We start from the raw sequence: 27,613 nt of genomic DNA on the forward strand, positions 1-27,613 counted from the left end.
TCTTTTTAGAAATCTTTCCCATTTTATTATAGAAGTATTCTTTGGTATTTGGAATTTTTGTTCAGTTGATATGGTTATATACTAGTTTCTTCCTCTTCCTTTAAGGTGACTAGTAACTTTGTTTGATTGTCTTTCTTTTTAAAAAAATTTTATTTTTTGGCTGTTCTGGATCTTCGTTGCTTTGCAGGCTTTTCTCTAGTTGTGGTGAATGGGGGCTACTCTCAAAATGTGGTTCTCAGGCTTCTCATTGCAGTGGCTTCTCTTGTGGAGCCCCCAAAAATAAAGTCTGACACTGTTTCCACTGTTTCCCCATCTGTTTCCCATGAAGTGATGGGACCGGATGCCATGATCTTCGTTTTCTGAATGTTGAGCTTTAAGCCAACTTTTTCACTCTCCACTTTCACTTTCATCAAGAGGCTTTTTAGTTCCTCTTCACTTTCTGCCATAAGGGTGGTGTCATCTGCATATCAGAGGTTATTGATATTTCTCCCGGCAATCTTGATTCCATCTTGTGTTTCTTCCAGTCCAGCGTTTCTCATGATGTACTCTGCATATAAGTTAAATAAACAGGGTGACAATATACGGCCTTGATGTACTCCTTTTCCTATTTGGAACCAGTCTGTTGTTCCATGTCCAGTTCTAACTGTTGCTTCCTGACCTACATATAGGTTTCTCAGGAGGCAGGTCAGGTGGTCTGGTATTCCCATCTCTTGAAGAATTTTCCACATTTTATTGTGATCCACACAGTCAAAGGCGTTGGCATAGTCAATAGAGCAGAAATAGATGTTTTTCTGGAAGTCTCTTCCTTTTTCCATGATCCAGCGGATATTGTCAATTTGATCTCTGGTTCCTCTGCCTTTTCTAAAACCAGGGCATAGAGATGTGTATATTCATTGTCACTATAAATATATTTCTATATAAATTCATAAAACAATATAATGAATTCATATTTTCAGTTTTTTTCTGTCTTTTATTTTAAACATAATTCTTTTATCAGTTCAGTTCAGTAGCTCAGTTGTGTCCGACTCTTTGCAGCACCATGGACTGCAGCACGCCAGGCTTCCCTGTCTATCACCAACTCCTGGAGCTTACTCAAACTCATGTCCATTGAGTTGTTGATGCCATCCAGCCATCTCATCCTCTGTCGTCCCCTTCTCCTCCTGCCGTCAATCTTTCCCAGCATCAGGGCCTTTTCAAATGAGTCAGTTCTTCTCATCAGGGGGCCAAAGTATTGAAGTTTCAGCTTCAGCGTAAGTCCTTCCATTGAATATTCATGACTGGTTTCATTTAGGATTGACAGGTTGGATCTCCGTGCTGTCCAAGGGTCTCTCAAGAGTCTTCTCCAACACTGCAGTTCAAAAGCATCCATTCTTCGGCGCTCAGCTTTCTTTATAGTCCAACTCTCATATACATACAAGACTACTGGCAAAACCATAGCTTTGACTAGACAGACCTTTGTTGGCAAAGTAATGTCTCTGCTTTTCAATATGCCATCTAGGTTGGTCATAGCTTTTCTTCCAAGGAGCAAGCATCTTTTAATTTCATGGCTGCAGTCACCATCTGCAGTGATTTGGGAGCCCAGAAAAATAATCTCTCACTGTTTCCACTGTTTCCCCATCTATTTGCCATGAAATGATGGGACCAGATGCCATGATCTTAGTTTTCTGAATAGTGAGTTTTAAGCCAGGTTTTTCACTCTCCTCTTTCACTTTCATCTACAGCTTGTGCTTCATCCAGTCCAGCATTTTGCATGATATACTCTGCATAAAAGTTAAATAAGCAAGGTGACATTATACAGCCTTGATGTATTCGTTTCCTGATTTGGAACCAGTCTGTTGTTCCATGTCCAGTAAAATTCTTTTATATTATTTATCAAATCTGTTATCTGAATCTTGAGAGTTTAATCATACTGTTACATTGTAATTCTTGCTCTTAGTAGACTGTTTCTCTATGTTTTTCGTGCTCTTCTGTTCAGAGTTCTTCCACTAGTGGGACTTTATGAGACTCTTTCATAGTATTTGAGGGCTTGTTCCCCAATAGGGATTTCATGTATTTCCTTCTCTGAGGGACTCCAAAGGCCATCACTAACCTGAGACCCTTTAATTATTAACTTCTTAGCTGGATGTTTTTTGAAACTTTTTTGTAGTGTGAAGTCAAGCCCTCAAACCTATGTATAACCCAGAGTTGTGTTTAAAAAGTCTCAAAGGTAACTTTTTTCTACTACTTAGGCTAAGACAGATACTGCTTTTTGGGGGGGTTTGTTCTGTCTTTTTTTTCTAGTTTCTTAAATTGTGTACTTAACTTAATTTGCTGTTATTTAGTTGCTAAGTCATGTCCATCTCTTTTTATGACTCACGGACTATAGCTTGCCATCCTCCTGTATCCATGGAATTTTCCAGGGAAGAATATACTGGAGTGGGTTGCATTTCCTTTTCCATAATATCTTCTTGACCCAGGGATCAAACTCATGTCTCCTGTATTGTTAGATGGAATCTATCACTGAGCCAGCAGGGAAGCCCCAAAGCATGCATTGACCTTTACCATCAGATGAAATTAGTACTTTATCAATTAGGATTGGTAATTTTTTTTTATCAACAGGGTTCTTACGTGGCACACTGGAACAAGTAATGATGAAGCAGTCTGGTTTTTGAAACTCATATTCATAATTGCCAAAGTTCATTTCCCAGATTAGCACTTTCACTCATTTCTTTATACTTACTCATCTTAATGTAATGGACTCTTAGAAAAACATGGTTTCTCACAATTCAAGTTCCAAAAATACTGAAGCAGCTGCTAAAGTCTTTCGTCCTTGAGTTGCCTTTTGTCAGAGAAACACACAGATGGCAAGATGGAAAGGGGGATGGAAGGATAAAAGGAAGGGTAGAGGGAGGGAACGAGGGAAGGAAAGAGACGGAAGGGTGGGAGAAAGGGAGGAAAGCAACAGGCTGGCTCTAGAAATACAACTGCAGTTCAGAATAGAGAAAGAGAGTTGCTAGAGAGAGTTCACATAACATAAATATATATGGTGTAATGGGCATGTATATGAAGTTTTATATATACAAAATAATGCCCACTGTTCAAACTGGTTTTAGAAAAGAAAGTTGCCCAGGGTCATAAAAGGGCTATCATACTTCAAAACCTTTTTTTTCATTATTCTATAAAATAATCAAGCTAATATAGATGTGGATACTTAATAGTGTTCAGCATTTTTTAAAAATTAAGCATTTAATACTCAAGTCGTTTATCCTTAAAGAACTTTATAATATTGAATATTTAAATTGGAGGATGAACATGTACATACTCATAATACATAGGTGGACTGGGAAATTTAGTCCATAACTTCATTATTGCTTCCCGGAGAAAATTCCCTCTTACACAGAAGGGAGAGCAAATATTTGCTATATAACAAGTTGTCCCTGGGACAGTAATTGTTACCAGGGACCCAAAGTAAGACTTTACTTGTGTACTGGAAAAACATACTTCAGTGTATTTCAGCTGGTTTAGGTTGTCAAAAATTTGTGTTCAGGAAGATGTTCAAAAACTATATAATCATCTTTTGAGATATTATGCCATTTAGCTTGCACAATCAGTTCAGTTCAGTCACTCAGTCATGTCTGACTCTTTGCGGCCCCATGGACTACAACACGCCAGGCTTCCCTGTACATCACCAACTCCCGGAGCTTGCTCAAACTCATGTCTGTCGAGTCAGGGATGTCATCCAACCATCTCATCCTCTGGTGTCCCCTTCTCCTCCTGCCTTCAGTCTTTCCCAGCATCAGGGTCTTTTCCCATGAGTCAGTTCTTCACATCAGGTGGCCAAAGTATTGGCGTTTCAGCTTCAGCATCAGTCCTTCCAATGCATATTCATGACTGATTTCCTTTAGGATTGACTGGTTGGATCTCCTTACAGTCCAAGGGACTCTCAAGAGACTTCTCCAATACCCCAACAATAAAAAGTTTCTTTAAAAGTGCTAGTAGTTTGATAATTTGTTTTTAATGACAACCAGGCGGCACTGTGGTAAAGAATCCGCCTGCTAACATCTCCAGGAGACACAGGGCATGCAGGTTCGATCCCGGGATCAGAAAGATCTTCTGTGGAAGGAAATGGCCACCCACTCCAGTATTCCTGCCTGGAAAATCCCATGGGCAGAAAAGCCCGGTGGCCTACAGTCCATCGAGCCGCCAAGAGTCGGGCACTACTGAGCGTACGCGTGCGTGCACACGCGCTCACACACACACAAAGCAAATATACATGCAGTACACAAATACATATTCCCATATTTCCCTTATAGAGTAAATACATAAACTATATTGGAAGCTATCCTAATTATATAAAATGTTAATTTTGAATCTGGCTTTTCAGTTTTTTCCATGAAAGTATAATAGGAAGGACAGCTATTATGAATAGGTATAGTTGGGAAGATCTTTTAGAGAAGGAAAAGGCAACCCACTGCAGTATTCTTGCCTGGAAATCCCATGGACAGAGGCAACTGACAGGCTAGTCCATCAGGTCACAAAAGAGTGGAACACAACTTAGCAACTAAACAACAAACATTGTGTTGATGAAATTAAATCTCTCCAAGTAAGTTGTGATTTTGCTGCTGCTGCTAAGTCGCTTCAGTTGTGTCCGACTCTGTGCGACCCCATAGACGGCAGCCCACCAGGCCCCGCCGTCCCTGGGATTCTCCAGGCAAGAACACTGGAGTGGGTTGCCATTTCCTCCTCCAATGCATGAAAGTGAAAAGTGAAAGTGAAGTCGCTCAGTCGTGTCCGAGAGTCTTAGCGACCCAATGGACTGCAGCCTACCAGGCTCCTCCGTCCATGGGATTTTCCAGGCAGGAGTACTGGAGTGGGGTGCCATTGCTTTCTCCCAGTTGTGATTTTAGGCAAACCATTAAGCATTTTTTCATTTTAACTTTCTCTTATTTATGTATAATGTCTTTGAAATGTCATCTTTATCCACAGCATTTTAAAGAAACAATTTTGAAGCTTTAGAAAAATATAGAATGCTGAATAAATGCTAGAATATTGATTTTAGAGTTCAACAAAGGTAAAAATTGACAGATTAACCACTAATGTTGAAATCTTAGTGTCATATAAAAATTTGAATTGTATTTTTTAATTGATTCTGGAATTAAAATTACTTCAGCAACCTAGATCTTTAAAAAAATCCAGCATGATCTATATTGTATACCATGGTATATAGCCAATATTTTATAATAACTTTAAATGGAGTATAATCCATAAAATATTGAATCACTATATTGTATATCTGAAATTAATATAGTATTATAAATCAACTGTACTCCAATTATAAATATATATATTTCCAGAAAACAATCCATCATGAAGTGATTCAAAGACTCTAGTAATTATTTAAAATGCATTTATTGTCAGTTAAATCCAAAGTAAAAATTTGGGCTAGGGCACAAAATGATTGATGGTGGTCTAAAGATACAAATTTCCAGTTATAAAATAAATAAGCTATAGTGATGTGCACTATGGTAACTGTATTTAATAATATTGTATTGAATTTTGAAAGTTATAGTTCTTACAAGTTCTCATCACAAGAAAAATAATTTATGACTGTGAAAATGGATGATAACAGGATTTACTGTAGTCATTTCACAATGTATATATAAATATAGAATCATGTTTTATATGTGAAACTTATATTATTATATGTCAGTGTATCTGCAAAAAACAGAAGGAGAGAGAAGTTGTTTGGTATCAACTAATGTTGCAAAACTATTGTTAGTTTTTCAGTTATTTAAGTGCAGGTAACCTAAGCAGTAATCTACCTCCAACTACTATTTTTGACAAACTTTTAAAAAGGAAGTTTAGTTTGAACTTTTTTACTCAAGTACTATTTTAAGAATGTCTCGTAGTTTTAAATTTCTTCCTCAAAATAAACTTATTTCTTTAAATGTTTGTCTTTAAATGATTTTATCTTCAACATTTAGGATGAAAATGTTATTTAAAATGTAAAAATTCTAGCATTTTTAATGTCATCTAATTAATTGAATAAGGCAATACGTATAGCAGGTTATTGTTCAGCCTTCGCATGTAAATCAGCACAGTAGTTTGTTGTTTGAAACGCTTTTGTCGTTTCAAAATAATCATGCCAGAAGATGTTGCTAGCTCTTGCTCTCCTGTGTGACTCTTTGTGACCCCATAGACTGTAGCCTGCAAGGCTCCTCTGTTCATGGGATTTTCCAGGCAAGAATACTGGAATGGGTTGCCATTTCCTCCTCCAGGGTATCTTCCTGACCCAGGGATCGAACCCATATCTTCTGCACTGCAGGTGGATTCTTTACCACTGAATCACTGGGGAAGTCCTAGAAGATGTCTTTAAGTTTTCAATTGTTGGCTTATTTTTTTTAATTCAAATAGTTTTATTATATAAATATAACCTATTAATCTGAGGTCACCTTATATTTGTTGTGCTTATTTGTATTTCTGTATATTTACATTTCTAATTAATTATTTGCATTCCAAAAATATATAAAGTTTAAAAACACTAAGGTATTTCTAAGTAGGGTCAAAACTACTATTATTTTTAAATTATTTTGACTATAAAGAGTTCACTATAAATGAATCTGGCTTAAAAAAGCTCACTCCTAACAAATGTTTGTATTAAGTAGAAGAGAAGTATTTGATTGTATGATCCTGTGATGATTTATACTTTAAACACTGATCCATTCTTTTTATGTTGAAATGTTGATAAGGAGCAATATACTTTTCAGTGGATATAATCCTAGCCTCCTGAATCCTGATCTGAGTGGTGGTCGAGGAACAAATATGAGTGACAGGCTTAAGTACTGAGCTTAAAACAGTTAATTTTTCCCACCCTTCACAGTGGAATCATGAGAGCATAGGTAGTGGAAACCACAGCAGGCCACTTGGTACTGTTGACTTAAGTACAAACAGCAGTGGAAGTGTATAGCCCTTTGGGAAGCTTTGTGACTGAACAAGAATGCTGGAGTTATTTTGATAAGAGAGCCGCAGTGTAGCCAAAAGTCTGATCATCCCTGAGCTCTGAAACAGGCCAAAGATGAAGAGCTGAAGCGTTTGCTCTTCCAGATGAACAAAGATAAATTCAGTTAGCAAAATAAACTCAGTATTTTAGTCAATTTGCAACAAAATGGTGAAAAAATTGAACTGTATATTTTAAACCTTGGCATAAAGACCTGTGGGAAAATAGTCAGCATCTCCAATTCTGGCTCACTTTTTGCTGTACATTTAGAAATTGAACAGAAAATGAATGCACAGACATATTTAACAATACCACACAAAATGTTGTAAATCCAAAATGAAAACTGAAACTACATGAAGGAGGAGAGCAAAACTCTCTCTTAGGAGTGCTTGCTTATTGAATTTGTAGCCACAGTTTTCTTAGCGTTCCTGCTCAGTATACTTAGTAGTGTTAAAAATCAAGGTCTTGTTGATTTGAGATTTTTTTTTTTCCCCCTGTGATTTCCATTCTTGAGGTTATAATGTTCTTCTGAGTGTTGGAGCGAGAATTTAATCTATGAGTTCTTCTGCTCAAAGAACCAATTCATAGAGAAAGGCATACTGACTACATTATGTAGTCTTTTACTGAATTTGACTTTGTAAAATGTATCTTTCTCTGGGATTAGTTTGTGCTTTTCATTAGATGTTGTGTTACTTTAGACAGCTAATGAACAAAATCTTCATTTGTATATAGCTTCTCAAATTCTAGGAATTTCAATTTTAGTAGATTTAGGACCATATATTTTTATTTGGGGGAAATAAAAATAAATTTATTTTTTTGGGGAAAACGTTTAGATGAAAACATCACCAGCAATGAGCAGTTTGCTTTTCTTGGTGTAATTGAACAAATAATGATTATACTGTCTTCAGATGTTAAGACTATAATTTTCTGTCACACTGAATCACAGGACACTATTGCTTTGCTGTGCTTGGTGCCTGGTAAACATGTGCCTGTTGTTTTGTGAAAATCTTCTCTATTTGATCTCCTTTCGGAGATTCAAGGAAATTGAATTTTCTTCTGATTGAAAGTTGTTGTAGAACTGAGGTCAAGGGAAAAACTTCATATAGGATGCACTAATGATGATAAAGCTGAAACTCCAGTACTTTGGCCACCTCATGCGAAGAGTTGACTCATTGGAAAAGACTCTGTTGCTGGGAGGGATCGGGGGCAGGAGGAGAAGGGGACGACAGATGATGAGATGGCTGGATGGCATCACTGACTCGATGGACATGAGTCTGAGTGAACTCCGGGAGTTGGTGATGGACAGGGAGCCCTGGTGTGCTGCGATTCATGGGGTCGCAAAGAGTCGGACATGACTGAGCGACTGAACTGAACTGATACCTGCGTAGAGGTCATGTCTGTGGTAACGAACATAGGGTCATTGGTTTTGTAAGAAGTTTTACTTGTCTCTTCTCTTCAGTTCAGTTCAGTTCATTTCAGTAGCTCAGTGGGTAACAAATTCTGAGAGGTCAGATTACATGACTAGTGTCCGAAGTCCTTATCCTAGTACATCATGTTGCCTGCCAAACTAAGCTTAAGTGCATATAATGAGTATTTAAATATATATACATCTTTAAGCAAGCATGCTATGGTGTATTTGATCAGTTCACAGAGAATGGGTTTAGGTTGTCAAGTTGTTTTGAATGTTTTCAATGGACAGCAAGATTGGGATTTAAAAATAAATCCTTAATTAGGTAATCCATGAGTAATCACTGTCTCAGGCACCATCTCTTCCTACCTTTGAGACTGAAGCTGTTTATCTTCAAACCAGGATTTATTTTCAGCTGTTGAAAAGATAAAAAAAAACAACACCCAACAGACTTTTTCAGAAAGTTTGTTAGTACCAAAGTTGGGACCTTAGACATAACTGGAATTCATTATGTATTTGTTGAATTGAAGAAGCTTATGTTCTCTACCTCTAATTAAGAGACTTCTAACCACATAAGTCATTTTAAAAATCTGGCATTGAAATCTGCTAACTTTTAAAAGTCCTCTTACTATTAAACTATATGAGGCATGATGCATGCTTTGCTGTTTTTTAAATCATGCTAACTATGCTATATTTTTCTATGGTTGTTGTAGATTCATACATAAATGTGCCTTAGTAGGGTTAGACAGACATTTTAATGGCCAGATAGTAAATATTGTAGGCTTTGTGGATCGTAGCATCTCTAAAGCAACTACATATCTCTGCTAAATAGTAGTCATAGGCAATAGATAAATGAGTGATGTGACTGTGAGGTAGTTAAACTTTATTTCCAAAAATAGAGCCAGATTTGGCCCTTGGCTATGGCTATTCTATAAGAAAATACTCATTAGTATGATCCTAACTTGTTTATAGGAACCTGGAATGGCATGTGTGTACACTGAAACAATGAAACTATGAAAATGATATGATTAGTCTATGTTTATATTATTGGCATTATATATAAGCACTTAGGTGATTTGCATTATCATATATAAATTATAAGGAATAATTGCAGATGGTAAATTTTTACTTACATTTATTTATATTTATATTAATATTTATTTTATAAATACAAATATTTACTATTATTTAATATATAAATATAATGTATATAAATATAAACATTATTGTTTATATATATTTATTTATATTTACTTAAATGGTAAATTTTTACTTATATTTATTCAAGTTAAAAACTATTGTTGTTGTTATTTCTTATCCCAGGGAGATTCTGTACAAGCTGTTGATGATTCACCATTCTCAGATTCTGTTACCTTGGAACAGACTACAAGTAACATTGGTGGATCCAGTGGTCGTGTTAGTCTGTGGATGCAGTGGGTGCTCCCCAAAATTACTGTAAAGCTCTTTGCTCCAGATCCTGACAGTAAAGGCATAGGTATAGGGTTACTTTTCTACTCTACAGATAAAATATTAAATACTATTTTTAGAAGAAATTGGAGACCTTGTTTTATTTAATCATTGTCATTTAAATCAAACATCATTAGATCTAATTCAAGTACTACTAATAGCAGTAGTAACGTGGTGCCTATATTACCTCAATTCTGTCTTGTTTGTATTAAAATTCACTCCAAAAGCCATGAGGTAATTTTTTTTTTTTTATTGTGGTAAAAGTCACCAATATAAAACATATTATTTTAACGGTATTTGTACTTTTTTTCAGTGGTCATATCACTGAAAATATTGCAGAGATTGTTGACTGATACTAGATGTAATACTTCATACATTAACTGGTATTTCCCTTATTTTGAAATAAGTATCCTATCTTAATTTTGATGCATATATTAATATTAATTTTGTAGTTATTGTAAATTTTTATGTGATTAGTGAACAGAAACTCCCAGTCCCTCTGTACATGTCAAGGATATATATGGCAACATTAAATGAAAAATTGAAAGTTTTTATGTTGATCGTGAGCCCTATACTAATTTAGTATTTGCTTCCTATTGCAGAACTTTGTATGGTCAGTGAACTAGAAGATCTCAGTGCTTCAATAGATGTCCAGGATGTGTACACTAAAGTGAAATGTAAAATAGAAAGTTTCAATATTGATCACTATAGAAGCAAGTAAGTAATGAGTAATGAATATGGGAAAAACTATTTTCTTTGACCAAAGTCTATGAAAGAATTTTTATATTTTAATTTGATTAGTTATTTTAAAAAATATTGTAGCTATTCCCAAAGATGGTTCTTAACAGATATATTAATTTTCCTTAGTATCATTCATATATGGAATATAATAAAGTTTTATTTTATAAGAGGGCAAATCTGTTCCTAAATATCTACCTTGTCATATTAAATGAAATAAGCTGCTTTTACTAATCACTTCATGGTTTGTTGTGCATGTTGTATATTTGCTAAGATGCCTGGGACACAGCTAATGGCTTTGGTTTTTGCTGTGTACTCCTTATCCACTCCCTATACCATTATAGAAGTGGAGCAGCTTCTCATGTTCCTTACAACTTTGAGGACTTCTTAACTCACAGAAGAGTAATGTACCTGTGGTATTAATAGATGTTCCTATAACCATATTTTTCCTTCCTAATAAATTTCTACCAAAAGGAGATTATAAATAAGTATGATTTGTTTATAATATTGAATGATGGTAATAAAAAAATAAAGTTTTAGATATTTTCATAAAGATACATATATAACAACTTATCATCAGTTTTTCCCAAATAAAAATACAGATGCCTTTGGGGTTATTTTGCTTTATAACACTACCCTGGAATGTTTTTTTTAATAATTGAAATATGATTTATATACTGTAAAACTCACATACAGTTTTTAAAAGCTGTTTTCTAAACAGCATCGTATTTTCATTTTCATAGTATTTTGGCAAAGAAACAGCCTTAAAGTCCTTTTTTTCCTGGATTCATATTTATTCATCAACAATTAAGTGTCTGCAAAAGTACACATTTCTGTACCTTTATCGATGCATTATATACTCTAAAAGCCAAAGTCTTTTATAAGAGATTTCTAATTCTACATTTAAAACATTTGAGTTTTCATTCTTTATTATGTATATCATTTATGTAAATAACTCTCAACTCGGTCAAAGCCAAAAATTGTGTCAAAATTTTGATGGTCAAAATATTTTGCTGGGTATATATTAAGACCTGTTATAATAGTATTATTTTCCCAAGTGTATGATAATTGTTTCTGTTGGAGTAACAGTGAATCAGTGATTGATTTTTGATAATGCAGTGGTTCAGTTCCTTTTGAATGGTATATCTCTGTATCAGAATGATCCTAGCAAATATATGTGAATTTTATTTTATTGCTGAAATAATTTCTTGATTATGTGAATATTACAATTTATGTTATAGATTATCAATGATTTTGCTGTTATTTTTATGTAAGTTTTAAATATTTGGATAGTTTATTCATTCTTTTAATCAAACTGTTTATTAAGTGTATATTATATCCCAAGGACTATGCTAAGCACTAGGGATATAGTGTTCAACAAAAATAGACATAAACCATACCCTCACGGACCTTAGAGTCACATGTGCTCGTGCTTAGTTGCTCAGTCATGTCCGACTCTTTGCGACACCATGATCTGTAGTCCACCAGGCTCCTCTGTCCATGGGATTCTCCAGGCAAGAGTACTGGAGTCTAAGCCACAAGGGGAGCCCAGAGTCACATGAATGAGATAGAAAAATAACCTTGGTAAATATATAATTTACCATTAAGACAGTTGCTCTCTGCAGAACTACCAGGGTGTGGTGCTAATGTGAATTGTTCTATTGATTGCTTTATCAGTTTCACGTTTTAGTTCAGTGTAGTACTGTTTACATCATAACGACTTGAAATAGTTATATATGCTCAATTTCTTAACTCAGAAAAATTGAAGAGAACAGATAAGGTGAACTTATGTTTTCCAGGCCAGGGGAAGGTTGGCAGTCAGGACATTTTGAAGGAGTATTTCTACAGTGCAAAGAAAAACCTGTGGTGAGACTCATTTAGTAATTATGACTTTTAAAAAATATAAACTGTTTATCTTTGTTCTTTCATGCAGTGGGACTAATGGTTACAAGCATTAGAGCTCAGCAAATTCTTTTTGACCTATCCTTATAAAATTATATTACAAAGTAAAACTATTCCTTTAAGTTGCTTATGTTTTGTAACCATTTTCCTGTTATAGCAATTAAGTAAATTTTTAATAAGATCAAGGTAGGATTGCTTTTATTAATATACTTTGTCATTAATGTGTTAGTATGTTGATCTTCTAGAAGTTTTTCCTGAGTTTTTCCATAAGTGAGTTCATGTTGGATAGTCCTTTATTATAAATTAAAAGTAGTCATTTACACTAAAAGCAACAATTTTTTGTTTACTTCCATTAACAATGCTTTTGCAGAAGATGGTGCAGACAGAGGCCATACCTAGCAGTGGCTCAAACCTAAACCTTTGCAAACTTGAGCAAAATTAAAACTGTCCAGATTTTTTTTTTTTTGCTTATGGCTTTTATTGCTTTTTGTCTTTTCACCTTCTTTGCTCCTGTCCATCACCTCAAGCCTTGGGGAAGAGTGTTGGTCTCTGGGGCAATGTGGAGGTGTCTTCCTTTCCTGTACTGACAAGCTGAACAGACGCACCTTGTTGGTTCGACCCATCAGCAAGCAGGACCCTTTCAGTAATTGCTCTGGCTTCTTTCCTTCTGTAAGAAATCATTTTTAAATTATGCTACAGAACTCCCATTAACAGGAACCCAGAGAAGGAATGGAACTATCCATAGAGTCAACTCTTGATTTTTATCTTCCTCTGTATCTTTCGCTTTGTAAATGAACTATTATGTATTCTTAAATTATAGACTGTTTTCACTATAATCCAGTTTGTTTCTGGGTTACTTGAATATGCTGTTGGTCATTCTGGTTTACTGAATATAAACTAATTTTATCATCATCATTGGAAAATCAAAGTGGGATGTATGTATGTTTGTTAAATTGTACATATACTGACTGATCAAGAGTTGACCGTACTGCTTTCGTCATTCCTTTTATGATTCTTCCTTGCACTGCTTTTTCCGCTATTATTATGCCGTTTCCTTCTCAGAACTAACTCCAAGTGCCTTATTTATTTGGTGCCTCTTAAGTCTGGACAAGGTTGTACATCTGTCAATTACTAGATGAAAGAGGAACACTAGACTGTATACCAGTGGGTTTTAGAAGTTTAAAACTCTTTTTCCCCCTGGTGGTACAAAATATCTGAATATATTATTAAGCTAGTTCTTTTAAATGATATTTTTAAGTCAATAAAAATACATGTAAATTTTAAATATTAAGAGTAGATTTTTACAATGGGAATAGAAATCCTCTTAAGAAACTATTAAATAAGTGCAAATGTTATTATTTTCTCAGCATCTGAAAACTAGTATTTATTTCCCCTTTTTTTGTAACTTAAAAGGAATTAAGACATATACCTTTAAAAATAAAGTGTAAAAATTAGCCAAATATTTTAATTAATTGTGTTCTTAGATTTAGTGTTTAACGCTGTAATTGTATAGCAAATACTAGTTTCTGATTTGATTTTTTAATTTTTTCTAGTCTAGTCTGGATAAAAATTGTCCCTAAATGTGGCCTTTGTATTAATGGACATTCTGTTTAGATTTATTTTCTTCTCTTTAAATGTTCATTACCATCCATGAGAAGCTTTCTTAACAATTTTAACATGTATTCATGAAAGCAAACCAAAATTATTGTTAATGTGTTTTAGAATTTTATCAATTTTTCTAAATTTTGAATTTTCTTAACATTTCAATAATTATCATTGGCCTGACTTTCATTTTACGTAGTAGAAAATATTATTATTACTTTATGAAAGGTAATACTTATATTATCTCAGTTCCAGCTAGTATTCATCCATTCTTTATGTTTTTTCCCTCATTCTACTAGCGCAGTTAGGAATGCAGCACTTTAACACACTTTCTGTCATGGGTATTTACCTTTTAATACCTACAGTCAACATGTTTAAAACTATCTTTACCAAATCAAAACATTTATACTTTCAAACACCTTTTATACTATTTCAAGGATTCAAATGTTGCCATTAATTAAGCTTTGAGGTGATTCATCTGGATTATGGTTGGTTCTACCCCTCGACACCTTAATCCCCAGTTGAGACACCTAGAGACAGTGCTGCTGTGGCCTCTCCCGTTGCGGCCACCCACAGCACCCAGGTCCATCTACGTTTGCCCGCAGTTCAGCATCATAGTGATGAGATTGCAATCACTTTTTCTTGTTTTACTGTATTTCCTTTTGTTTTGAGTGTAGAAAGCCAAAAGAGAGGGAAATAAGATAAAATGAAGTGAGAAAGTTGGACAAAGTAAAAGATGTTCTGAGGGCAGGACAATTAGATGAAAAGTTATTATATTGCATATCTATTTAATGCTTACTTTACAAGCTCTTTTTAATGGTCAAAAAGTTGATTTTGAGATACTTTTGCAAAGGTAAATTTTATCTTGTCTTTCTTCACTATAAAATCCAAATTTAAAACAAAATAAATAGAGCACTGAGTTTCATACTATTTTATTCTCATTGTGTAATAGGCAACAAAATGAGAAGCAGAAAATAGAATTAGAAGAAGAGGTTTACTGATGATGGAATAACGTAGGCTCTGACATATTGTTGCTTTGCTCCTTCTCACTTTTTTCTTGTTTATGTGAATGTATTTCCTTCTTTTTCATTTTTCCTGGTTCACTTCCTCTCTTAACATCACTCTTAGAACTCCAATAACTAAAAATCTTCATCAAGCCTTGGGAAGAGGGGTTGTATTTTGAGTAATTATACTTTAATTTGCAAAATAGAATTTTATGTACATTAATTAGTTCAGGAAAACTTTTCTCAAAAATATCCTTTTTATATGTTGAGAAATTCAAATTACATGTTTTATTTTACCCTTAAAAGTATGCTCTTTTACTATAATTTTATAGTGTTCAATTTGAATATAAGTTTATTGGACAAGTTTTGTCACAAGTACTGAAGTTGTTATGATACAGTTTTTAGTCTCAATCAGATGTTTATGTGTGTTAATATGGTATTAAATCCAGGGAATATGAGTTGAAAGAGAGTTGTTACGTAGGTTTTATAAACAATATGATAGTCCCGGAAAATAGACAAGTTCTAAAAGAAAGCTGTTTTTGTCTCGTGATACCATTTTTTCTTTATATGCATTAAATGGTTAATTCAGTTATCAAAGTGTGATATCAGTGATGCTTGTCTTATGGGCTCTTCATATATATTAGTGATATTACAGAGGAAAATCTTTGTTTTTATAAATGTTAAGTCAAGTGAAGTCAATCAACTTTTCAGGTTGTTGATCACAAATGAAAATACATAACATGGTTATTTCAATTTTTCTTTCATAAACAAACCCTGTCTGACCCAAATTATGACAGCATATTGCTACTTTTAATGAAAAATTACCAAGAATGAAAAGATAAATCTATATATGAACTGTTCCAAATTTTGAGTGTTGTAGAAAATGTAGAAATTATAGAAACAGGCACAAAGAGGTTAATTACCTCTCTCAAGACCTAGAACTACAACCCAGGATTCCTAACCTGAGTTCAGTCATTCTGAGTCTTAGAGGCTTTTGCCCTGTCTGTAGAATTGATTAGTAATGTGCTCGTTAAGTGTGTTTTTATTTTTTTATTTATATTAAACATCTGATTAATCATGGGGAAAAAAGTATGGACAATAACAAAAGATTATAGTACCAACCTAGATTGTTTCTGCTTTCAAATTCTTTTTTTTTTCTTTTTGAATAAAATATGTATTGTGATTTCCTCTTTCTGGAACAGACAACTGCAAAGCTTCTAGATGGCTCTCATCAGCAGCATGGATTTCTGTCTTTGACATACACAAAAGCTGTAACAAAAAATGTTCGCCACAAGTTAACATCAAGAAATGAGCGAAGAAGTTTTCATAAGTTATCTGAAGGTTTAACAGATGGCTCCCCTCATTTTCTTCATGAAATACTTCTTTCAGCACAAGCCTTTGATATTGTCCTTTGTTTTCCTTTACTTAATGCCATTGCAAGTATATTTCAAGCAAAACTACCAAGGACCCAAAAAGAGAAAAGAAAATCTCCTGGTCAGCCCATGAGGACCCATACACTGACTTCACGCAATTTACCTTTGATTTATATCAACACAAGCGTAATCAGAATTTTTGTTCCAAAAACAGAAGAAATGCAGCCAAGTATTGAAGGTATTCTCTTCAGAATTTTTTTTTCCAGTCTTATTTTAAATACTGTGTGTGTTTCTGACTCTGCTGATTACTAGAGTAAGAAATAGGAAATGTTTTTCTTTAGGTCTTTTGCTAATAAAGCTTATACTTTCTGTCATTTGTTTTGTTGACCTCCAATATTGTGTTCTATATACCTAAGATAACTAAAAATTGCTTTATAAAATTAGCCAACACTCCACATACTGCATTAATGGAATAAATTATATTGGCAGTCTTGTGCAGCCATTCCCACTTTCTATCTCCAAAATGTTTTCATCACCCCAAGCAGTAACTCTGTACCTTACAGACTGAAGAATAACTCCCCCTTGCTTACTTTCTGTCTCTCTGAAATTGCCTGTTGTAGATATTTCATATGAGTTGAATCAGAGAATATTTGTCCTTTTGTGTCTGGCTTATTTCACTTAGCATAATGTTTTCAGGGTTCATTCATGTTGTATACCATGCATCATAATTTCATTTATTTTTATGGTAGAATAGTATCTATTGTATGGATATACCCTATTTTTTAAATCCAGTCTTCTATCAGACACTTGGATTGTTTCCACTGATGTTGTGAGTAATGCTGCTATGTACTTGTCTGTTTAAACTCATTTTTTATTCTTTTGAGTATGTACCTCGGGGTTAAATTGCTGGCTTATATGGCATTTCTTTGTTGAGAATTCTATGGTGTTGATTAACCACCAATCTGCTTTGAAGCTCTTTTGACGAGGGCAAGATTTGTAGTAGTTTCTGAATGATAGTATTGAGTCAACAGGAAGCGTGAAGGGAGCTCCCTCTTAGTAAAGGTGGTAGTACCTGTGTGCTGAGCACCTTCACGATAGACAGAGGTCAGGGGTTTCATGGGTTGACCCTAGCCTCATTTTTCTGTCATACTCAGTGGTGGTTCATCGAAACAGGTTCTGTGCTTCATTGATTTGTATAGATGTCCAAAGGGATACTCATCTGGCTATTTGAGAAAAGGGAGGGAAAGGAAAAACTTTCTCTCCTTTGTGCATATATTTGTTTTGTTTGTTGGCTTATTGTTTTATGAACATTTAGTTAAATTTTATAATGAATACTGTGTATCACACAGTTTTGTTGATACTGCTTTAAATTTCCCATTTCCTTGCTGTAACTAGGAAAATTTTCAATTGGTTGTAATTACAGAAGGTTTCTAGACTCTTCCTAGTTTATTTTTCAAGCTCCTTTGTTCTTTTTTGGTGCTGCTTGTGGTGGGATTTTTAAGGTATAATTTCAAAATTCTGACCCTGAAGTACCTGCTAAGCATGTAACCTTGAATAAGAGCATATGAGGTGGAAGTTAGGGAAGGGACCTTGTTACAGCCATCTTTGGAAAATACTGTCTGCCACATTTCTCTGTGGACTTTTGGTTAATTTTAATCCTTTGCTTATATGAACACTTTGTGTAATAAACACCTTTTGCTGGTATTTTTCATGACTTGGGTGAGTATATATAGAATAAATTTCTAGCAAAAGGATTGCTAGATCAAAGGGTATCTACCTTAAAAATATTAAGGGGTGTCAAAATGCTCTCCTATAAATTGCCTGACCAGTTTATACTGTTTCCTAGGTGTCCTTGTAATAGAGATCTGTCATGCTTTTTGGTCTTTTGTCAGTCTCATTAATGAAAAGTATACTTTTTTCCTAAAGAGTTGCTCATCTCTTCTTCGTCATTTATTAAGAACTCTGTGTGAAGCCTGTTGTTTGACCTGCATTGTATTGCACATGTCTTTTCTTTTTTTTTTTTTTGCTATTTGTGTGTGTGTGTGTGTATATGTGTGTCTATGTGTACCCCTATATTTATATCAGCATGTATATCTTTGCTTATACCTGTTCTCATATCTGTATCTGAGATACTGTCAATTGCCAAAACATGTGCCTATCCACTATATATATACATACACACACACACACACACACACACACACACACATATACACACACATATATATATAAATGTCTTGACATATTATGTTAAATTTTGGGGCCGCTTTATCTTTCTTCATTACTGCTGTAATTCAAATGAGCATAATATTTTTAATCAGATTAATTAAACTGAATGGAAATTATGTCTTATTGAGTGTGATAGCATACTGAAATGTTGCCATTCATACTTCTTAGCAGAAACTATAAAACTATCTCCAAGCAGTTTGTGTTTGTCAGAGATGATTGGCAAACTGGATGTGACTGTATTTCCTATTAATGTACATAATCACTGAGTTACATATTATTGAACCTTCAATGTGTCTTCAGCTGAAAATATGTCAATAGCTAATAGTACCTTTTGTTGATAGCTTAATGTGAGGTTGTCATTATAGTTGTGGCTTTATAAAAGTTTAACATTGCAGTGGCAAGTTCAAATACCTTTGAGATTTTAGATGTTTTATTATATAGAGTTTATACTGAGAATCTTAAAGGAAAATTGAAGTCTCTAAAATGTTTTTATTTCATATTGAATTTTTAAAAAACTTAGCTTGAACAACAGTCTTTTATTGTCTGACAGTTTCATGAAGATTCTGCTCTTTTAAGCTTTTGGTTACTTAATCAAGCTCATAATTTCAGATTTGTTCTTAGCCTTTTCATTTTCAATACATACTCTCTTGCCTCAAGAAAAGATAAAGTCTTTCAGACGTATGTTTCATTTTACATGAAATGTACAAGTTTCTAATAGTTCATCTGTAAAATTCAATTAATAATAAAAATATATTTAACATTCTAATATTTAAAGAAGTTATATTAAAGTCTGGTTTTCGACTTGAATATTGCTTGCTTTATGTGCAATTATTATCAAGATTCTGAATCTACAGGTGTTTGACTTCCAGCTTAAGCTATTTATTTCATAACAGAGGGCTGTTTTTTGGATCTGGTATGAGTCTTCTAGAGTGAGTAGTTCCTCATGAGGCTCAATTTTTAAAAATACAGTTACAGCAAAGAAGGAAGGCATTCATTTTCATGTTGAAAATGCTTCTAGAGGGAACATTTCCTCATTTGGTCCAGCTATTAAATGCAGGTGAAATAAACCAAAAAAGGGAAGCTTGTTTTGTTTTTTTTTCCCCCCAGCTATCAAATAACTAAAGACATGACTCAGGGCGCTTTCTTGTATAAATACCTATTTTTTACTAGTTTTTCTTATATCTCTGGATACATTTTGATAAGCTGAATACTTTCTATAATAAAATTGATTAGTTTATCAATGATATGCATTAAATGCTTTTTATTATTATTATATAACTTTGTAGTCAGTTTAATCTAGTGAGAATACTTTTGGCTCTAACAGAAACAGAATTCTGTTCTTGGATCTGGCTTTGTATGTAACACTAAGGACGTCATTTTTCTTCCATATGTACCTCATTTACTGCAGTGTTTCTATTACATTTTAGACTTTCATATGGTGGGTAGAATCTGTAGCCTGGAAGAACAGTTAGCAAGTACACTAATCGCACTTTTGTGGTATGGTCTATTCTCCAGGCTTACTATTTATTGATTTAATTGATGCCTTCTGCTTAATCAGAGGTTTTACCCACATGAAACTATTTGATAAGCCTGACATAAAATGCAGGATCTGTGAAATGTAAACAGATTTCGTAGTATAAGCACCTATAATCAAGCCAGACCTCTAGTCATTCGAAAATAGTGTAACTTCATGAGAAGTAGTGTTTAATTTGATCCTTTTTGCTGTGGATGTTCAAAAATATCATCTGTGTTGTAGCATCCACATGCTGATATTTATTATGATTGCTCATCTCTTTCTTCCCCCTTTGCTGTCTTTCCCCTTCCCCTGCCATTTTGCATCTCCCTTATATATGTCTTATTCTGGTTCCTTCTTTTCCTTGCTGAATATCTTTCTTCTTATTTTTTCTGATTTTCCTAATTCTGACTTTCCTTTTTAGACTAATCTAAGTCAGACCATACCAAGTGTTTTGTCGAAGCAGCTGGAAATAATCTCTTAGCTTTTGCATTCTTTGGGCACCACAGTTTGGGAAATATGGATTGTATGCCTTTGTAGGCATGTTCTGTTCAGGATATTCCTGAGGTCTTGCAGAGCCAGTCCTTTTCTGTTCCATTTGTGGCAGATGATAGTTCTTTGAAAGAAATTATGAATTTTACTATATGTTTTCTTCAAAACCCAGAAAATTGTATATTGTTAACAATTTTTAAACAATTTTGAACAGCTACTGCAGTAGACTCATCTGTGGGGAAAGAAGGAATAAATTTAATGTAAATTAATGAGGGCATCCAAAAAAGCTCTTTATTCCAAATAATTTTTTAAAAAGACATTGAATTAGCCAATGGCTTATAGAATTGTTTAGCTTTGTAACATGAGAACATGTGATAAATTTTCTTTTTAATTCAGTTTAACGAATCAGAATTAATATACCCTTTTACCTTTTCTTGTTTTCTGAAAATACTTACCTTAGTTTTAGGTTCCATTAGGAAATAGGACTTTTACACAAGTGTGAAATTACTATTTCTCAAGCAGTTCCACAGTAGAAATTATTAACATTAAAAAATGCCTAGAATAGCAAGTTGAAATGTCCTTATATATTAATCAGTTACTTGTTTTTTACTTTCTTTACTGTTGCAGCCATTCAGCTCACATGTTAAACCTTAAAGTGCTCTTGTGTGTTCCTATGTATATGTGTGTTGTATTAGTGCAATTATGTAAATTCAAACAACTTGGAGATTTTGTTACTGACTTTCTGATATCCTTTAATGTATTTGTAAACAACAGTACAGTGTTGAAAACCAAAGGTTGAAAATCACTTGGGAGAAAAATGTAGTAGTATCACATCATAAAATTAGATAAATACACTACTTCAGTATTACTTATATATAATTAATATTGCATGTTTTTTTGTTGGGTGAATTATTTTATTGCCATTTTTAATTGTCTGTGCAGAGAAGTACTTAGTGAGATATAAAAGAAACAATGGACAGAGCATTAAATATTTCTATTTTAAGCAAATTTTTTCTTGTCCTCATTTATGGTCTTATCTTAATGTGTGTCTATCCCATTCTTCAAAATTTCTCCTTATACATGAGGTTGTGCACAGATCCACTGTTTCCTCATGAATCTACTTTTTTCGTTACAGTTAATCAGACAGCAAAGGAAGATACCATGGTTCTGAAGATTGGCTCTGTTGCTATGGCTCCCCAGGCTGACAATCCCCTTGGCAGATCCGTCCTCAGGAAAGATATTTACCAGTAAGTTTATTTTCTTATGTCCAATTTTGCCAACAGTTTCATACTGCAAAGAAATACACTGATCAATAAAACTTGTATAGTGTGGCCTGCAGAAATACTTTTCATTCAGGATCTTTTGATATTTAAAACCAGGTTTTTCTGATTTTCTTCAGTTGTGGGTTTTTAAATTCATTCAGACAAATCAAGTATTTCTGTGAAGTGTTGATGAATAACAGAATGTAAGTACCAAGTCACCATAAAACTGAAGAAGCGCAGTTTGGAAAATCTTAGCAGACTTTAAATTTGACCAAATCTCTAATCACATGAGAAAATGAGGTCCTTTCTAGAACTACCACATCTTAGTGTAGTCATATTGTATCACACTGAAGCATTTTCTTAATTTAACTATAAGCCATTATTTGAAATTTAGGACTGTGCATGTCATATGGATCAAAGCTGTAAAGAAAAGCAAACTTCTAAGGAGAAATTTCACAGTAAACACTTTCTGTGAAAATGCCATGCTCTGGATTTTGTCACTGAGTATTTGCAAACCACACCAAGCATATATGGAGAACTAAACTGGTGAACACATGTAATCAACATGATAAAAATAATATATCATTCGTACTGAAGTTAGCACAGCTGCCAGACACAAAAGTACAGTTGCAAATAATACCAAGTGAGAAAAGTCACAGAAATACAGATGAACAAGTGTCTTATTTTTCCTGCTGGTCTGTTTTTCAGATGTTATATTCTCTTACTCTTACAAGAAATACATTTCTACTGTTCTCCAATAAATGTTACTGCTAGGAAAGATTCTGATTTTTATAATGCGTGTACCACCTAGAGGATGACAGCTATTTTTACTTTAAGTGGACCTACGAATTTTGTTTTCTCAATTTTTTCTGTTATTAGAGTTGATTTGTTTGTTTGTTTGCTTGTTTTGCCTTTGAATTCTCTATCTTGCTTACTTTGTTGTGTTACTTTTTTTTCTGGTAGCTTATAGTAGGCTTTAAGTAGGCTTTAGGAATCATCTAATCTGGTTTCCTTATTTATAGATTAGGAAATTGAGGAGCCAAAAGAATCACTGTCCCTAGTCAAATAATGACAGAGCCAATATCACCACTCATGCTTTGACTTCCTTAGTATCTAAAGAAAGGATTACAGTAGAATCCTTTGTGGGTGAAAGCAATTTCATTTTCTAACATTTGGAAATTCTATCAGGTATATTTATCTTTTCTTTTCCACTTCAGAAATAAGTGGTCCTCAAAGAGTTTTCTACTTTACTTTTGGTGAAAGAAATATGTTTCTTATTAAAAGACCCTGTCACCATCAATAAAGTAAGTCACTAAAGGTATTAACTTCCTCTCCTCTTTTACCCTTTCTCCTTTCTGGCTCTCCAGCCGTCATTTATGAAGATGTGACTCTCCTCTTCCTGATTCATCGCTTCCTCCCTTTTGTCCTTCTTGAATGTTCTTTTCCCTTCAGTCTCTCTCCTTACTCACTTCTTGATTTTTTTTTTTTTTGAGACCTAACTTTTCATTCCCTTTCTGTATTTTTCTTCATTCTTTACCTTTCTTCCCTTTTCACATTTTTTCTTTCTTTACTTTCTGCCTTCTTTCACTATATCTCACTTCCTTCCCTGTTTCACTGTCTTAATAGTCTGACTTATTTTATAGGATATGGAATTACAATGCCAAAAAGTAAATTAAGTCTGAAAATGTACATTATCTCTTTAGATCTTCAGTGCCTCACATCCTGCCTTACAGAAAATATGTAAAAATATGTACACAGAAAGTACATAATGGCTGTTTTATGTTTCTAGAATAAATGCCCTTACTCTCTTTTTCCAATTGACAAAAAGCCAAGGCGCACACAGAATTTTTATGTATTTTTCCAAAAGCATATGCTTCAGTGGCGGAGCATTTCAGAATCTATCTTAGAATTCTCTTCAGTTATTTTTATTTTATTTTATTTATTTATTTTTTTTTTTCAAATATTCATTTTTTTTTTTAATTTCTTTTTTTTTTTTAATTTTATTTTTAAACTTAACATAACTGTATTAGATTTGCCAAATATCAAAATGAATCTGCCACAGGTACACATGTGTTCTTTTAAATTCATACTTCTATCGTTTAGTCCCTCCTCTGATTATGTGATTTAGCAATTTCATTCTCCTGTTCCCTTCCCATATGTTTTTACTTCCTCTTTCTTTTAATCTGCCTTTTGTGTTTCTTCTTTCTTTCTTGTTTTTGTAACTTCCTTAATGTGATAAATGGCTTCTGTAAAAAAACCCACAGCTATTATAGTTTATAATCAAAAACTGTGTGCTCTCCCCTTAATATCAGGAGCAAGACATCACTTCTATGTAGCATTGTATTAGAGGTTGAAGACAGGGAAGTTAAATAGGAAAATGAAATAAAAAGCATCCAGATGGTAAGAAAGAAAAAAACTATATCTTTTTGCTGATGACATGATCTTATATATGGAAAATCCTGAGGCAGCCTCTGGAAAACTTTTGGGCAAATAAACTAGTTCAAGAAAGTTGCAAGATTAAAAAAAAAAAAAAATCAGTGTATAGTTAACCCTTTAGCAATAGGTTCAAAATATGTGGATTTTTTCCTAATAGTAAATACATTACCACACAGCTCATGGTTGGTTGAATCTGAGATACAGAAGGGATGTGGAGGGCTGACTAATGGACTTGGATGTCTCTGGATTTTGGTGTTCCCAGCAGGTCTTAAAATCAGTCCTGCACAGGCACCAAGGAACGACTGTGTAAATAGTTCACAACAGCAATAAGCAAAGAACTATCCAAAAGTGAAAGTAAGAAAACGATTCCATTCATAATATCATCAAAAAGAATTGAATTGTTACAAATAAATTTACCAGAAGAATCAGAAAACTTATACTCTGAAAACTACAGAAGGTTGTTGAAAGAAACTAAAGAAAATCTAAATACACAGAATTATAGCCCAAGTACATTGATCAAAACACTTAATATTGTTAGATGTCAATCCTTCTTAAACTGATCTGCAGATTCAATATGATCCACATCAAAATTCCAGCTAGCTTCTTTGTAGAAATTGGCAAAGTTTCTAAAATCTATAAGGAAATTATTCATATGGAATTTCAAGGGATTCCAAATAGCCAAAACATTCTTCAAAAAGAAAAAAGTTGAAGGACTCTTACTGCTAAATTTCAAAACTTATGACAAAACAACAGTAATCAAGCTAGTGGAATACTGGTATGAAAGTAGGCTATCTAGACCAATGAACAGAATTGAGAGTCCAGAAATAAACCATCCACCACATTTACCATCAGTTGGTTTTTGATAAAGGAGCCAAGACAACTCAGTGGTAAAGATTACTTTTTTCAACAAATGGTATTTAGATACCTGAATATCCACATGAAGTTGGATCCTTACCTGACACTGTGTATAAAAATTAAGCCAAAAGGACCAGAAATGTAAAATTAAGAGCTAAAATTCTGAGACTTACAGGAGGAAGGGTAAGAGTAAGTCTTTGTGACCTTTGATTAGATAATGGTTTCTTTAAAATGACATCAAAAGCATAAGGGAAAAAAGAATAAAAGATAAAATGAACTCTACCAAAATTATAAATTTCTGTGGTGCAAAGGACTCTGTCAAGAATGTGATAATCCACAGAATGGGAGAAAATATTTACAAATCATGAGACTTGTATTCAGAATATTTAAAGAACTCTTAGAGCTCAATAATTGAAGGATAGATATATTGAGTTAAATATATTATTACAACTATTTTCCACTGTTTTTTTAAATCCTTTTTTCAATGTGACTGCCAGCATTTTTAAATTTAGATCGGCAGCTTTGATTGTTGTTTGCATTATATTTCTATTGAACAGTGCAACACTGTAGGGAGGCCCATAAGAAATACAGGACATGTCACCCTTGAGACATTTCAAATGGAAGATGAATTGAGTTTAGTTGGAGTTGCAAACCAACCCCAAAGACTGGACAGAAATGATCCACTCCTTATCCACACTGCCTTATGGGAAAAGATATGCCTTCTCTGGGCAAAAAAACATTGACTTCTGTTTCCATAGTCTTTATACATGGTATCTGATATGTATTAAAAAAAAGAAAAAAGATACCAAAAAAACAGAAAGATTTGACCCATTATTAGGAGAAAATTTAACTAGTAGAAAAAGACCCACAAATGACTGAAGTAAGTAGACAGAAGTTTGAAATAATTGTTATTAATACTGTAAAGAAATACGTTGAAAAGATCGAAGATTTCATAGAAATGAGCTCTATTTAAAGTAAATTCCAAAACTGAATAATACAGTATCTGAAATTAAGGACTCCTTAGATAGCCATAATACCAGATGGACAAAGTAGAAGAAAGGATTAGTAAACTTGGAGATAGTTTCAGACAAATTATCCAAACTGAAGCATAGAGAGAGAGGAGGGACGAAATAGAAAAGAAGAAAAGAACGTAAAAGAGAACAAAAGGAAAACCATGTGGAGTAGTCAGATGGTCTAACATGTGTGTAAAGAGAGTACAAGAAGTAAAAGAAAGTAGAAGAAAGATTGAATGGAATAAAAGAAATAATTAAAGAGATAGACCTCATGACTCCTCCAAATTTGTCAAGAATCATTAACCAGCAGGCCCAAGAAGCCTATCCTCAATCCAAGCAAAAATAAATGCAAAGAAAACTACACTTAGAAGCATGTTCAAATGACTGAAAATCAAAGAGACAAGATAAAGAGACCTCTTCCTGATGGACTGAGACAGGATGCTGAGCAAGAAGAGAGAGAATACAACCATGTCTTTCTCTCCCAACAGATTTCAAGGCCTAACACAGATTGCAGGAGAGATGAGATGCCTTGGTCTTTTGTGAAGTTTGAGAAAATCTTAAATTCAGCCAGTAAAATATATATACATAGATAAAAAGACATGTTACCTTTGAAGAAAACAATAATACTGAAATAAAGGAAGGTCTTAAATTTGAAGATGAGAAAACTCCTAGTGGCCATGGTGTCAGTCTTCAAATACTTGGCCTATTTGTGTCATTCTTTCTGAAGCTAAGAATAGATCTAGAATGATTAAATTAGTTGATATAATAATGACTAACTGCAGCTGATATTATATCAACTGATTTAATATCAACAATATCAACTGCAGTTGATATAATAATATACTAACTGCAGCTCAGTGTTATTAAGATCTTTCAAATTATATGTCGAATAATGAATGGGACTTCCCTGGTGATGCAGTATAGAATCTGCATGTAGTGCAGGAGACCTGGGGGCTATTGTTCACAAGCCATTAGCAACCCACTTCAGTACTCTTGCCTGGAAAATCCCATGAACAGGGGAGCCTGGTAGGCTACAGTCCATGGGGTCACAAAGAGTCGGACACGACTGAGGGACTAAATGTACATTTTCACTTTTCATTATCTAATAAATGTGTTATTAGGAGCCCACTGTGCATCAGGCACTATTTTAGGTATTGAGTATAAGTCAGTGTGGAAGACAAAGAATAATCCCTGCTACTAAATTTAATGAAGGAGAGAGACAGTTGTCCGGTTGCTAAGTCATGTGTGACTGTTGCGCCACCAGGCAAAGCCCAGACTGACAGTTAAAAATAAATATATATTCAGGTATATTAACTATAAGACGTGCTTACTGAGGCAATCTA

At 33.9% G+C, this 27,613-nt stretch overlaps 1 protein-coding gene across 16 annotated transcripts in view; it reads left to right on the forward strand.

Annotated features, from left to right (window-relative positions):
• The window catches only part of VPS13B (vacuolar protein sorting 13 homolog B), an 848,142-nt gene that overhangs the window by 454,198 nt on the left and 366,331 nt on the right, over positions 1-27,613 (forward strand). For 13 of the 16 annotated variants that reach the window (XM_044928327.2, XM_025264770.3, XM_025264772.3 and 10 more), the window contains 5 exons: positions 9,708-9,879; positions 10,454-10,568; positions 13,019-13,160; positions 16,300-16,708; positions 21,840-21,951. In XM_044928327.2, the coding sequence (XP_044784262.2) occupies positions 9,708-9,879; positions 10,454-10,568; positions 13,019-13,160; positions 16,300-16,708; positions 21,840-21,951 (950 nt within the window). The other 3 variants (XM_025264769.3, XM_044928330.2, XM_025264775.3) reach the window with 3 other exon arrangements.

Source organism: Bubalus bubalis, chromosome 15 (genome assembly GCF_019923935.1).
Source record: "Bubalus bubalis isolate 160015118507 breed Murrah chromosome 15, NDDB_SH_1, whole genome shotgun sequence".
Classification (NCBI taxonomy): domain Eukaryota; kingdom Metazoa; phylum Chordata; class Mammalia; order Artiodactyla; family Bovidae; genus Bubalus; species Bubalus bubalis.